Source organism: Lygodium microphyllum, chromosome 28 (genome assembly GCF_053477565.2).
Source record: "Lygodium microphyllum isolate KBCC chromosome 28, Lygodium_microphyllum_v1.1.10, whole genome shotgun sequence".
Lineage (NCBI taxonomy): Eukaryota > Viridiplantae > Streptophyta > Polypodiopsida > Schizaeales > Lygodiaceae > Lygodium > Lygodium microphyllum.
The window spans coordinates 88,880,340-88,895,876 of NC_141162.1; the positions used below are offsets into that span (position 1 = coordinate 88,880,340).

Below are 15,537 nucleotides of genomic sequence, written 5' to 3' on the forward strand. Positions count from 1 at the left end.
AAGAGTCCATGGTCTTTTTCGATAAGATGCGGATTGGGCAGCATTCAAAAAAGCTCTATGCAAAGAATTCTTCTTAGAAGACTCTGGCCTAATGACGATAATTGATGCAGTGTTCTTGATGGCGCTAGACCTCCCCAAGGCCAGCATGAATAAAACCTACTCCAATGGGTTTTTTTTTTGTTTTGCATTAGTGAGTTTAGACCAATCATGACATGAAAGATCTTGTCGTAGGGAGCTCTAGTTGGTAGGAGGAGGTGAGGATGCCAGGGGACTATGGTAATAAACTCCTTAGGCTCTTATGAACTGCCAACTACCCTTCGATTTCTAGATTGTGTTTGGAAGTTCCAATACTAGTTGAAGAACGGAACTTGGAGAGACTAATACCTTCGAACAAGAAAATATTTGTAAAATGTCATTTTTCTGAAAGGAACTATTAAGAAGGAATTATCTAGTTGGAGAACGGAACTTGGAGAGACTAATACCTTCGAACAAGAAAATATTTGTAAAATGTCATTTTTCTAAAAGGAACTATTAAGAAGGATTTACTTTACCCTATTTTTGTGTCATGAATTAAGGGCATGCAACGAATTTGTATCAGGAGATAATTCAAAGAAGCTATTTTTATATGTTGAACCTAAAGTGGTAGGTAATTAGATAACTAAAACTACTCTCTCAAGGGAAGTGGAAGGATGGATAGATCCGGACCTGTGGCTGGGTGGTCTTGGTAAGCTGAGAGCTTTCCTAAGAGGGAATAAAAATCGCACATGATGGACCATTGAAAACCAAAAAGCTTGATTCACATCACTTTAGAATCTACTAATACTAATTAGCCACTAATAATAGATTTAACTAGAAAAACTCAGGTCAATCCTCGTGGGAGCGGTCGGAACTTCCACTACGGGGTAGACTCAAGCAAGCCTAGTTAGCAAACTCCGAGGATTTTATCAAAATCCCAGACAGTGCTTCCTAGGCCCATCTCTTGATGGGCTACTAAGAACATACTGCCAAGAAAAGTTTGGGTGGCACATTACATACCTTGATGCACATGGAGTAGAAGAGGAAGCTTCAACCTCTAGTATCAAAGAAACTAGCTTGCCTAGTCTTTCCAAGCTTGGAAATTTTTCCATCTGGAATTTTGATGGCAAATCATAGAAAGAGATTAAAACTATCTTGCATATGATGTATGCCTACCTCTCTCAAAAACTTCTTGATAAGCTTGATACGGGCAAAATTGACCTCATTAATTAATGCTCTCATTCATGGGTTTGTGGACACACTTTGGCTTTGGTAGGAAAACATTTTCTCGTATCTTAAAGAGGAAATTGCAAATAGTGTTGATCCTGTTTTCCCCTTTTTTGAACTTCTGCTTGGAAAATTTGTTGATAATAGATATGATGATAAAATTGAACTAAAGAAGCATTCCAAAGGGCTCAACTTTGTGATCTCAAAAGATACAAAGAATACCTAATTTATATAAGAGACCTATTGTATGAATGTTAGGGAGCACATGATGCCACACTTAAAGAGCATTTTGTAAATTCATTCCTTGATCCTCTATTTGCATTAGCCAAAAGCAAGATGAGCAAAGAAGGTTATGGCTTCTTTGATGGTTTTGGGCAACTTTATCAAATTATGGAAAAGGTGATCAAGGATGTTTGCAATCAACAAAAGGCGGTAAAGTTGCATCACCAAATCTCTGATTCCATTTGTAAGTATGAATTAAAATTTCAAAAAGATTTTGGCTGCTAGAGATACAATCGTTGCTCTTGTCTATGTTCTTATGCCCATTATAGACACCATTCTTGCCAACCCATAAAAAAACTCGCTCCAAGAAAAAGGGGAAACTCAAATGCTATATTTGTAGAAGCTCTCACCATCTAGCCAACCAATGTCTTCATCACCAAAAGTAACCCTTGCTCATCAAGTTCACAAATCTAAAATGCCTCTTTCTCACTCTTCTAATACTAAGGCCATGCACTTTAAGGATACTTCTTATGATTCAAACTGTGAATCAAAAGACCGAGTCTTCTTCTTCTTATCTTGACAAATATTATCTCAATGCTCATCGTTTCTCTCACCCTGGATGAGTTCGTGGTTTCTCCTCTTTCCTTCTTTGGTCGAGCTGCATCAACCTCATTTTCTAGGAAAATATTTGGCCCCCAAGACCATGGACCTTCAAGTTTTCCCCCACAATCATTCTAAGGAATCGAACACTTCATTCGATGATCATACTTCATCCCTCTCCGAACACTAGCAAAACAAAAGGCAACAAAGAGAAAGACTACAATAAGAATTATTAAAGACACCCTATGATTTGCCAAAACTACAAAGTAGTCTTGGAACATTGAGTAGAAATACTCTCAGAAGAGGAAATTCATTTCTCTCTCCAATTGTAAATGAGATGACCAAACCACAATCTTTTACAATGATTCTAAGTCGTAGATAGTCTAGATTATCAAAACTAATCTCCAACAATTCACCTTGGAAATCAGGCAAGTCACTATGGCTCTCCAATCCTTAGTGACTACACTACATAAAAAATTGAAACAGTACAAGAAAGATCTTTCTACCCTACATACTTCCATTCAGTAGGAGACAACCCACACCAAGGAGTCAATACCAACTACAGTGCCAAAGGCAAAGAATCCCTCCCTCTCAAAATCAATGCTTTGAATAGCAATAGTCCAATCCCAGATAGGTTTATAATCCTCAAAGACTCTAGATACTTCAAGATATTTGTTGACACACTTATTGATACACACTCTACAGTGATTGTTGCCCCACAAGAATTATTCCCTCATGCAAGCTGGCCAAAAAGAGCTCCTCTCCTAGTAGAGCTCTTGAATAATAAAAATTTCCCTATCACCACCAAAGTCAAGACTTGGCTTCACCTTGGGAATCTGGTTTGTTCAGCTTGACATCACATTCCAACATATAAAAGGAAAAGAAAATATTCTTGTAGATTACCTTTCTCATCATCTCCCAAAAGAATAAAGAAGAGTTGTCTCTCTCTCCTTCTCGTAAATTATTGACTCGTGTCCTATCTCCTTTTCTTCTCTACTACATAAATAAAGGAGACATGTCTCTCTCTCCTTCTTGTAAATAATAGACATGTATCTTATCTCAATTTCTTCTCTTCCACATAAATAAAGGAGACGTAGCCTTCTCCTTTTCATATATCTCATAGAGACGTATCCTCCATAATCTCTTCCTCCTTGTATTTATAAAAGCGGCTCACTCTCTCATTCTAATCATCAGGTTCCAAATGAGTGAGTCAAGAGAGAGGGTCTCAGCTTAACCTTTACTTCCCTCGCCTCTACTTAGGAGCTCATACAAGGCGTAAGTCCCTCCATTTGTCTCTCTATAAAGCCTATTCCAGCAATCTATTCTAGTTATACTATATCTCAATATGAACATCTTGAGCATGTAGCTGATACTCATTTGTTTATAGCTATCTACTTCTTCTCTGTAACACATATTATCATAATTGAGTATCTAGGCTTGTTCCATTTTGAGTTCTTCTATCAAGCATTGTATTAAGATTGTTTAGTTATCTCTCCTTCTAAACAAGTGTGCTAATCATTATCCAATTCTCTTTTATCGATCCTAGCATTACTTATCTTGTTATCTACGATACTGATACTTCTAATTTAGGACTTTGCTTCATTACTTAACATACTAATGATCTATATTATAGCATGTTTATCTTGCATATTCTTCTTTTGTCGTAAATTTTGAGTAATCCATTCATTCAAGTCCACTCAAATTTGCCCATGCGCTCGTGTCCATGCAGAGAGAGAGAGAGAGAGAGAGAGAGAGAGAGAGAGAGAGAGAGAGAGAGAGAGAGAGAGAGAGAGAGAGAGAGAGAGAGAGAGAGAGAGAGAGAGAGTATGTGGAGGGTGCCACATAGTGTGTGTGGAGCCCCTCCTATACACATATGCTCTTGATCCTAACTATCCTTACAAGTTGTGCCTATGTACCTATGTCTATGTGAATATATATATATGTGTGTGTGTGTGTGTGTGTGTGTGTGTGTGTGTGTGTGTGTGTGTGTGTGTGTGTGTGTGTGTGTGTGTGTGTACATATATAACATATTAATATATGCGATATGTATGTATTAAATTAATTTATATATTAGTGTATTATATTAATTATAATATATTATATGTAAATATTACCATGTATATAATGTCTTGTGTATTACTATATTACGTTATACACACACACATACACACGTAATATGATAACTCTATGATAACATAATTACGTAGTAATATCTCTACTAATCTATACTAATATATAAGGGGTGTGGGGGCGGGTGTGCCACATGGCAGTTCCCTATGCCCCATTGGGTGATAACTGCGAGGAGTGCCACACATCATCACCCGGGTGCTCTGGGACCAAGCAACTCGCCCGTGAGGACTGCAACCCCGCTTGTCGCATGTCCTCCCTCGCTTGCCACAATACATCTTGGTATAGCTACAAAGCCCTTACACTCACCCTCGCTTACTGGATTGCTGACCTCATCAATCTAAGGGTAGCGTTTGTTATTTGACTCATCCAGGGTCTTAACGCAACTTTTCCTAGCAAGCTGGCCAGTGTCTGCCGGTCTAAGGGGACCGCAGGGTCTTAACACAGTCTATACTATCAGACTGGCCAGTGTCTACCGCACTAAGACGTTGGGGCTTTTTTCATTTGATGGGGTTATCTGTGATGATTGCTACCATGCGAGTCCACCCTCGACTCGATTACATTTGAGGAGTGGAGGCACATTTGGGGTCTATGATTGAGAACCACATTATTTGTTGGAGTGCTGGGGCGGCTTAAGGGTCGGTAGAAGGAGCAGGGGGGTTCTCCTTGAGCCAAAGGGCGAAGGCATCCTTTTCGCGTTCACGGGCCTCCGCTTCTGAGATCCAAGTGGCCTCCTTGAGTGGACGCCCACGCCACTTGGTGAGGTATTCGGGGAAGCCTCTTTGTTCCCGACGTCAGAGGAATGCTTCTACTTCGAAGGGACCATTGGAATGGAGCATTGGTACGCGTAGTCCCCATTGGTTGTCGGGATAGAACCTGCGCAGAAGACGAGCATGAAATGCATTTGAACACAAACACTGTCTGGCAGGTCCAGTTTGTAGGTGACTTCGTTCAGCACTTGAGTGATTCGGTAGGGTCCATAGTAGCGGTGATTGAACTTGGGGGTCATGTTTTTGGGAAGTGACATATTCTTAGAGCTCACTAGGACCATGTCTCCTTTGGCGAATAGTACAGCCTTTCTCTTCTTGTTTGCTTGCTCTGTCATTGTTATCTTGCTCTACTCGAGACTTTGCTTAGCTGCTGCATTGCGATCTCTCCATTTCTTCAAGAATTCTTCTGCATCGTGATCCTCCGCTTTGGCCGCTCCGGATGCTAGGGCCAGTGGTGTAATGACTTCTTTTCCTGTGGCTAACTCAAAGGGAGTGTACCCCGTAGCCGAGTGGATGGAGCTATTATAGTGGAATTCCAAGACATCAAGGTACAAGGCCCAATCTTTCTGGTCCACTCGAGCATAGCTGCGGAGGTAATCTTCGATGCCTTGGTTGACTCGTTCTGTCTGTCCATCTGTCTCCGGGTGGAAGGATGATGAGAATCTCAGTTGGGTTTCCAGAGCCTTGAAGAGTTCCTTCCACATGTCGCTCATGAATCTTCCATCTCTATCTGATACAATGGCCAGTGGTAAGCCATGCAGTTTGAATACATGTGTGAAGAAGAGGCGTGCTACCTCCTTGGCATTCAGTGGTGGTTTGGCCGGGATGAAGTGGGCCTGTTTGGAGAAATAGTCCACCACTACAAAGATGATTGTGTACCCATGGGACTCTGGTAGTTCCACAATGAAGTCCATGCTGATGACATCCCATGGGCAGTTAGGTATTGGTAATGGTTGTAGTAGTCCAGCTGGTCTTGATCTTGGTGCTTTGACCATTTGGCAAGTGGGGCAAGTTTTGATGTAGTCTATCACTTCTTCCTTCATGTTCGCCCAAAAGAACTGCTTCCTAAGGGCCTCCAAGGTTTTGCTTTGCCCTTTGTGGCCTCCAATATTGCCGTCGTGTATCTCATGCAGGATGAGTTTCTTTAATTCCACATTGTTGGGGATATACAATCTCTTGCCTAAAAATAGAATACCCTCTTCTAAGGTGTACATTCCATGTGGTGTCTTTTGTGATTCCACATCTTTGATTATCTTGTGCATTTCTTGATCTTGTTCTAGGGCCTCTTTGACAAGTTCTATGAAGTTGCTGTTGACCACACTGATAGCTTTCAGGTCAGCTTTCCGGCTCAAGGCATCTGCTATCTTGTTAGTAGAGCCGGGCTTGTGCTTAATCTCCAGGTCAAATTCGGCTAGGAAGTCTAGCCAGCGGGCTTGCTTTGCTGATAACTTGGGTTGGGATTGGAAGTATTTGAGGGAGATATTGTCGGTGAAGACTATTGTATGCTTGTCTTGAACATAGTGCTTCCATTTTCTAAGGCTGTGGATGACTGTCAACATTTCCTTCTCATGTGTGCTCCACCTTGTTTCAGCATCGGTAAATTTCTTTGACTCATACGCAATGGGGTGACCCTCTTGGACTAGTACACCCCCTATGCCATAGTCAGATGCATCTGTAGAGATCTCAAATGGTTTGGTGAAGTTCGGCACCTTTAGGACGGGAGTTTGGCTCATGCACTTCTTCATCTGCTCAAAGGCTTCCTATTGCGTGTTCCCCCATGTAAAAGAGTGATCTTCTTTGGTGAGGTGGGAGAGGGGGGCAATGATAAGGCTATAATCTTTGATGAATCTTCGACAAAATACTGTGAAGCCTAGGAACTCCCGCACTTCTCTTACAGTTTTCAGTACATGCCATCTTTGGACAGCTTCCACTTTCTTAGGGTCCACTTTGATTCCATATGCTCCTACAATAAAGCCTAAGAACTCCAATTCTTTCACTACGAACTCACATTTTTCCGACTTGGCGTATAACTGATGCTGCCACAGTTTCTCAAAAACTCGGCGTAAGTATTGCTTGTGCTCTTCTAAGGTCTTGCTGTAGACTAGGAGGTCATCTATGTAGATAATGACAAAGATATCTATCTCCGGTCTAAAAATTCCATCCATGAGGCCACAAAATGTGCCTGGCCCATTGCTTAGGCCGAACCCTAAGACTAACCACTCAAAACTACCATATCGGGTACGGAAGGCTATTTTTGGGATATCTTCTTCGGCTATGCGGATTTGGTGGTATCCTAATCTAAGATCAATCCGACTGAAGTACTTGGCCCCATGCAGCCTATCTAAGAGGTCTTCCACTAGGGGCATAGGATATTTGTTTTTTTATGGTGATTTTGTTAAGAGCCCTATAATATACACAGAGTCTAAGTCCCCCATCCTTCTTCTTTACAAACAACACTGGGGTACCAAAGGGGGATTTGCTCGGATGAATCCTTGTTCTTCTAGTTCATGTAGTTGCTTCTTCAATTCCATGAGCTCTGTGTGGTTCATGCGATAGGGAGCTCGGGCCGGTGGGGCAGACCCTGGAATCAGCTCAATCTTGTGATCCACATCTCGCCTGGGTGGTAGACCCTTGGGTAGCTCAGCTAGCATTACATCTTTGAATTCTTCAAGTATATCTGCCACTTCTGTGTTCCTATTCTGTTGTTTGGGTTTCTTGCCATTTTCTTCTTCTTCAATTGGTTGGATCATACACAGATAGACCATATCTCCTTGCTTGACTGATTTTTCGACTTGCTTTGCACTGCATGTCATGATACGTGGCCTGATCACGTTCCCTTGGACCGATGCTTTTTGGGTCTGGTCCTTTGGTTGGTTTGCAGTTGGTTTTACTGTTTGGCATGGTACTCTTGGCTTATTCTCCTTCATTTGCACCTTGATTGGGGTCCTACCAGGTAGCTGCATTCTTTCGCATGGCACTCTGATGCCTTCTCCTTGCATATCTAGCATCATTTCATTCACACCCTTACCAAACATTGCAATGACATACTTGTCATAGAATTCTAAGCCCAATATCACTTCAAAATCATCCATGGGAATTACTAAGAAGTTGAGTTTCGCTTTCCACTTGTCGGCTTCCACTTGGACTGCAAAGACTTGTTTTACTTCCTTGGCTTCTCCTTGTGTGAATGTTACTGTTAATCCTTCTGGGGCCTTTGATAGCTTCAATCCATGTTTTGCTGCACACTCTGGTGTCATGAAGTTGTGTGTTGCTCCTGTGTCCACCATGATAGGTTGGTTTCCTTCGCCCATTCGGCCTTTGATGTATAGATGGTGGACTGCCGCTACCCTGGTTGCCATGCATTGGGGTCGGGCACTAACTGACCCTACCCTTGGGTGGTCCATGCTTTCTTCACTCCCATTTGGAATTTCCTGGATCCACGGTGGTTGTAGTTCTTCTCCTCCATATGCACAAGTTGCATTCACCCTTGATCCACTCGATGAAGCTGTATCTTCTATTGGGCATCTGTTTTGGTAGTGTGGACCCCCACATTTGAAGCATCTGATGCCGATGGAAGGGCCTGGGGGTCTCCACCATGATGTATTTGATCCTGCTAGCCCATATGATGTGCTAGGGGTTGGCCTGTAGTGATTATTTCCCCATCTTCCTGCTGCTCCTCTTGGTACTAATGCGGTTTGTGATACGGCCATGGTGTTAGTGGTGTTTTGACTCCTTGTATCAGTGAATGCCCCTCTAGGAGCATTGGGCCTCTGGTTCCATGAGTTGTTGTTGTTGAAGGTGTTGTTGAAGTTTTTGTTGAACCTGTTTTGATTCCCTTATGCTGTTCTTCTGCCTTCCAGGTCCACCAGTCGTTCGGCCATTCTCATGGCTTCTGCTAAGCTTGTTGGCTCCTGTCTCTCCACATCTCTTCTAGCCCATTCTTGCATCCCAAACAAAAATCCATGTAGCTTAGTGTCTGTATCCATGTTTGGTAGTTGCAGCATGATTTGCCTATATTTGCTGACGTATTTTTTCATCTTTCCCTGTGTTTGCTTGAGGTTCCTCCATTCATCTCTCACTTTGAATTTCTCGAGCTTTGGAATAAAGTAGTCCTTCAGCTCTTCCTGGAGTTCTTCCCACGAACAGATTGTGTGGCCCTGCTCTTGTTCTAGCAGGTACCAACTGGCAGCGTCCTCCTCCAAGTAAATGGCTGCCACCTCCACCTTCCTGTCTTCGGTAATTCGTGAATACTTTAAGTACATGTCCATCTCTGCAATCCATTTCTTCAGAACCAACCCATCTCTCTCTCCCTTGTACTCGGCGGGTTGGGGCATCTTGAATTTTCCATAATCATCTTTTGAACTACTGCTATCTTCCTCTTCTTTGCGATGGTGCTTCTTCTCCTTCTTCTTGTCTTTCTTTTTGCTTCCTAATTCTACTACTTTCTCCTTCTCCTTCCTTGTATCTTGTGCCCTCTCAGATGTCTCCTCTCTACCCGTTCTATCCATCTCCTCTTGCATTCGGTGTCTTTTCTCCTCTTCTTGTTGTTGAATCACCCATTCTCTATAGCCCTGCTCTACTTCTAGTTTTTTCCTCCTTTCTTCCTCCTCTTCTTTCATCTGCATGTTCCTCCATATTGATTCTAGCATGCCTGACATACCATCTAATTGTCTTTCTAATCCGGCCACCTTCTCCTCTTGGGCCACTCTCCATTCTTGCCCCCTACTCTTTTTCCTCTCCTCCAGTGTTCGGAGGGTGATGTTCTCCCTTTCATCCTCCATGTGGTTGGTGGTGGTGTCGACGCGGGGAAGCCGCGTTTCGCCTGTGGTGGTGTGGGTCATGCCACGGGGAAGCCACGCCACGTCTTCAGATGGTGGGATGTCGAGGTTGGGGCGTCACGCCGGGGCGACGCGACGTGGGGCGACACGACGCGGGGCGTCGCGTTGTGGGTCATTACGACTTCGATCTCTTCGGGGCACTGGATCTTTCCTCCTGCTTCCGTGAGCACTCCTTCACTTCGAGCAAGAGTTGCTATGATACCAAGTGTGATAAACCTGCACTCATTACGCACTCAACACAGCACAGAAAGGTAACACGATATGAGCTCAAGGTATACTCTTGTATTATTCAATCCAAAAAGCGGGACAACATAGACACACCCCAGGACTACACCCTCGTGACGTCGCACATAAGAGGGTTCACCACTAGGCATAGGGAATCACACGTAGAGTGGAAACAAGGCAGGGCTTTGAGTCACTACTACTCCCTATATAGGTGCAATCGGTAGCAACGGCATGGTATAGCTACAAAGCCCTTACACTCGGCAAACCCCTTAATCTCTCCACCCCTCTACCACCCTGTGACCTTCATCACTCCACCACCTCTCGACCTTCCCATATCGGCGCGCCCCTCCACCACCCATCGACCCCCAACACGCCTCCACAACCCTTCAACTTCACCACCACTCCACAACCTCCAACTCCCGACACCTCTCTCGCTCTCTTTTCCATCTTGATTTGATGATCTAATATAGTTATATTCAATCGTTAAATTCTCTCTCTATATATAAATATATATAGAGTTTTAGAATTTCAAAAAGATAATTAAAATTTTAAAAAGAGAGAGAGAGGAGATGAGAAAATGGGAGAACAAAATGAAGGGGGGAGAGAGAGGGGGGGGGCAAGCGGGACAATGGGAGAACAACATGGAGAGAGAGAGAGAGAGAGAGAGAGAGAATACACATTTGAAAAGAGAGAAGGGGAAAGTATAGAAAAACAGAGAATATAAAAAATTAAAAAGTATAAAAAATAGAGAAAAGGGGAAAGTGTAGGAAAACATAGAGAATATAAAAAAATAAAACGACAATAAAAAATATTCAAAATCTTTTGGCACAAAATGTCAAATGTAAGTTGAGGTGTAGCGCTAGGCGCGACATGAAGCACTGGGAAAAGAGAGAGAGAGAGAGAGAGAGAGAGAGAGAGAAAATACACATTTGCAAAGAGATAAGGGAAAAATATAGAAAAACAGAGGATATAAAAATTAAAAAGATAATAAAAGATGTTCAAAAGTTTTTGGTACAAAAGGCTAAGTGTAATTTGGGACTTAACGCTAGCCGCTAGCCGCGGAGTGCCTCGTTTGTAATGATTAGGAATAGGAGTACTCAGTAGTAGTATTTTTTCATGTGCTGGAAAAGAGACGTTCGACATAATATCACAACTGGTCTCTCTCTCTTTCTCTCTCTCTCTCTCTTTCTCTTGAGTCACAGGTAATACTTCAAACTTAGAAGTGTGAATGGATCACCCTGAAGCAGCATCGCCGTACGAATTCAGACCCAGGCGTGGAAGGCTGCAATCAGGAATGTCCTTTCGAAGGAAACGGTAGGTCAAGTGAGAGATGGAGACTGTTTGATTGAGAGAGAGAGAGAGAGAAAGAGAGAAAGAGAAAAAGAGCGAGCAAGCTGCTTAGTTTGCTTGTTTTCGTTACAGATTTTCTCCTCTATAATTTTTGTAATGTGTAAAATTCAAGAAAATGGAGAAAATTCCTAGCCCAAAAGTATGCTTGAGCTGCACATGCAAAAAAACAACCAAGTATCTAATCATTGATAAGACTGTGAGAACAGCCGTTCTTCATTCTTCTCTCTCATCTGATCAAGCATCCCTAGCTTGCACCGTTCCTGAAGACTGGGACCCTTCCAAGTTAAGCAGAGACAGACTCGGTAGATGCACAAGGACCAAGACATGGCTGCCATCCCCGACAAGGAAGCAGCTTACACTTTGATACATGACCAAAATGAAGAAGGGCCAGCAAGGATCACTCTTTATGTCATTGTTTCCTGTGTGATGGTTGCAAGTGGAGGGCTGATGCATGGCTACAACATTGGAATATCTGGTTGGTACATTTAGCATAGCTCCACTTCCTGAACATGATATGTCAAATTGTTGTAAGAAATTAGAACATGATAGTTCTTTCTTGCATTTGGGGCGAGCTGTGTGAACCGATCATTGGGGGTGGCCTTTGGGCTTGCCCTGGCCTGCGGGGGTTGCTGGTCTCCAGATGGAGCCATCCACCGCAAAGTTTCACCCTGCACAGAAAAGGGCTGAGCTCATTGAGGGGTGGTTGTGCATCCTTCAAGTCATGTGTGGATGATTGGTTTCCTTTCAACAGAACAGGTTTTGACCAAAGGTAGAGCCGCAATCTGGTTAATTTGTGGGGATGGTTCATTAAATTTGACTCCCTGCCTCAAGATTTAGTTTGAGACATCTCATAGCACTAGTTATTTGAGTCATTAATGTCTCCAGACGCACCATATCTTTCTGAAGAACATTCATATGTTGGCCGGTCACAAGCTGAAATTCGCTGAACTTGATAGCATAGTCACCTATGTAGCTGCATAAGTGTAACCAATATATTGGCAAAGGTAGACACACACTTTAGTGATTTAGGGGAATTTCGTTGGTAGCATTACTTCCTGGATGCTGAGTACGGTTTCCTGGGTGCTTGTGGCAATCAGGTGGCATAACTTCTATGGATAGCTTTCTAGAGAGGTTCTTTCCTTCTGTTTATGCCAGGAAAGAGGTAGCAGTAGAGAGCAACTACTGTAAATTTGATGACCAGACCCTTGAAGCCTTCACCTCTTCATTGTATATAGCTGGCCTCATTTCTACTTTTGCTGCCTCTCCTGTCACAAGGAGCTTCGGTCGCCAACCAAGCATGATAATAGCAGGCCTTTTCTACTCTGCTGGTGTTGTGTTGTCTGCAATGGCACAGAATGTGAGCATACTCATCTTTGGCCGCATCATCCTTGGATGTGCAACAGGATTCTTCAATCAAGTAAGCACCGGCCAACTAGACCCCTCTGTGCATTTGGATCATAGGACCTAACATGGAGGCTAATGAATTGCTGTTTGATATTTGCAGGCAGCACCTATCTACCTTTCAGAGCTGGCACCGCCAACTTGGAGAGGGGGTCTCAATATCATGCTGCAGTTGAATGTGACCATGGGGATCCTCTGTGCAAACCTTGTCAATTATGGCACCAAGAGCTTGGCTGGGGGGTGGAGGCTTTCTTTGGCCTTGGCAGGGGTTCCTGCAGCAGTCCTGTTGGCAGGAAGCTGTTTGATATTGGAGACCCCCAGCAGCTTGATAGAAAGAGGCCATTTTGAAAGAGGAAAGCAAGTGCTTTGCAAAATAAGAGGGACAAATCAAGTGAATGAGGAACTCGAGGAGCTTCTAAAAGCAATTGAACAGGCCAAGCAAGTCAAACACCCATTTAGAAACTTACTTCAAAAGCGGAGGAATTGGCCTCCTTTGATTGTAGCTCTCCTGATGCAGGTGTTTCAACAGCTGACTGGCATCAATTCCATCATGTTCTACTCTCCAGTGCTCTTTGAGATGATTGGATTTGGTAGCTCTGCAGGACTGTATTCTGCTGCCATCACAGGATCAGTCAATGTAGCTGCTACAGTTGTCTCTATCATTACTGTGGACAGATTTGGAAGAAGGATTCTGCTTCTTGAGGCTGGGGTTCAAATGTTTATATCTCTGGTGAGTCATCTCTCTCTTGTAATGTGATTGTACAGGACCTTCTTTTCACAGAGTGAGGTGAGGGCATGCAAAGATAGTCAATCAATCATACTCAGGACATTCGATCATGCTCTTGACATGTCCCAATACTACTTTTGGATCACAGTCATATGCACAAGAATATTTTTGCACATATCAATCCCATTTCTCAACTGGAAGAAGTTAGAAATCTGACAACATCATGAGCTCCTTGAAGGGAGCTACCAATAAACACACATGCCTGCAGTCCCTGTTCCCCAATGCAGTAGGCTAGGTCTGGTGTGGCTGCCTTGCTGGAGCTCATAATGTTGGCACTACTACATGGGAATAGCAGAGAGTTTCCTATAATGGAAATGGAAAACTTCTTCTGATGCAGTACATATCAGTCAGAAGGTTTTGGACATGACTCTGCATGTCACGTGTGTACCCATTGCAGGTAGTCATAGCAGTTCTTCTTGGGACTGGCCTTGGGGCCAGTGGGGAGCTGAGCAAAGCTGCAGGCATAACAACAGTTGTCTGTGTGTGGATATTTGTGGCGGGATATGCTTGGTCATGGGGTCCATTGCCGTGGCTGATCCCAAGTGAGATATTTCCATTGGAAGTGAGGTCAGCTGGTCAGAGCATGACAGTCTGTGTCAACTTGTTGGTCACGTGTGTGGTGGCTCAAGCTTTTCTGTCCACATTATGTGCTCTGCAGTATGGGGTTTTTGTGGTCTTTGCTGCATGTGTGCTTGTCATGTCTGCCTTTGTGGTGCTACTGCTGCCAGAGACAAAGGGGGTGCCTATTGATGCCATGTCTGGTGTATGGAGCCAGCATGTCTTCTGGAAAGGCTTCCTTGTTGACCAAGATGATGATGCTCTCAGCACAGATTCCCCACCATCATCACAGAAATTGTAATGGGTAGCTATCAAACTCATGTTGATAGCACCAACAGTATCAACATTCAGAGCAGCGAATAATAGACCATCATAGTTTAATGCAGCAAGCATTGAAATTAGGAGCCTTTTAATTGTAGCACACCACATTTTTGTAAGCTTCAAATTTGGCTGACTAACCGGTTAAAATTTTTTTAATACATAAGATATTTGACACTACCTTACAAAGTTTTGCAACATGGACAAGATGGCCAAGCTTGGATAGAGTGGAGTTAATAGGTCACTTGTGATGGGTAAGAGGTGAGGCCTTTGAGAAAAATCCAAATGACTTCAAGCAATTTATATTTTTAAAAAACATTATTGACCAAAGCATCCAATGTTAAGTGATCTCTCTCTCTCTCTCTCTCTCTCTCTCTAGGCACTCTGCGCTTAAATTTCTTCCGGTGCTTTGCATTGGTGACATCTACTTATAAGTATACACACATAGTACAAACAATTGCAAGCAAAGTTAGATACATCATTGCATACAAACATCTCGAAAGCTTTTATATCTACATCTCAATATTTTTTTGGGCACCTTTGAAATATTCTACCATCTTAGCTCTTCGCAAACAATGGTCAAATTCATGTCAAAATAAAAAAATTCCCCAAGTCTCTAGTTTATTTTGTTGCATAACCCTTTAGGTTCAATAAGCTTATGCACTCCAATGATCCAAAACGCTGAAACTGACCAAAATTGCACATTGAAGTGAATAAGTATTTCTCTAATGATTACTAAGTTTAATTAGAAACCTTTCAAAATCTTTTTCCGGATTCTCTTTGATGAAGATTCTGTGGATGATGATGTGAGCTCCTTCTTGAGCATCTGGCAACCCACGGCCTCCCTGCTCGTCACTACCTACAGACACCATAGCTGCCAAAGTTGTCGCTTGCAGCTTGTCAGTGCATGTGCCTCCCAGCTCGTTAGTCTCTGTTGGCCGTGGCGCCAACCCTGAAGCGTCGCGGTGTGGTTGACGACAATTCTAGACCCGATATGTGACAGAAGGTTCGGCACGCACAAACTGGCGGAAATCAAATTTGACAGAAGCAGGGGGTACTGCTTGTGAGAAACAAGGGGGTTGATCAAGCTGAGGCCCTG

General features: G+C 43.1%; 1 protein-coding gene across 3 annotated transcripts; it reads left to right on the plus strand.

Annotated features, from left to right (window-relative positions):
* The first annotated feature begins 11,143 nt into the window (after positions 1 to 11,143).
* On the plus strand, positions 11,144 to 14,701 carry LOC148011732 (sugar transport protein 13-like). Of its 3 annotated transcripts, none has more exons than XM_087670565.1 (4): positions 11,144 to 11,338; positions 12,472 to 12,791; positions 12,879 to 13,505; positions 13,960 to 14,698. In XM_087670565.1, exons 2-4 carry the CDS (start codon positions 12,486 to 12,488, stop codon positions 14,419 to 14,421), a joined length of 1,395 nt encoding a protein of 464 aa, XP_087526691.1. In that variant the 5' UTR covers positions 11,144 to 11,338; positions 12,472 to 12,485; the 3' UTR covers positions 14,422 to 14,698. The 3 variants fall into 3 exon arrangements, with proteins under 3 accessions (XP_087526691.1, XP_087526689.1, XP_087526690.1); XM_087670563.1 differs by lacking the exon at positions 11,144 to 11,338 and adding an exon at positions 11,345 to 11,849 and having other exon boundaries at positions 13,960 to 14,697; XM_087670564.1 differs by lacking the exon at positions 11,144 to 11,338 and adding an exon at positions 11,858 to 12,143 and having other exon boundaries at positions 13,960 to 14,701.
* Positions 14,702 to 15,537: the final 836 nt, after the last annotated feature.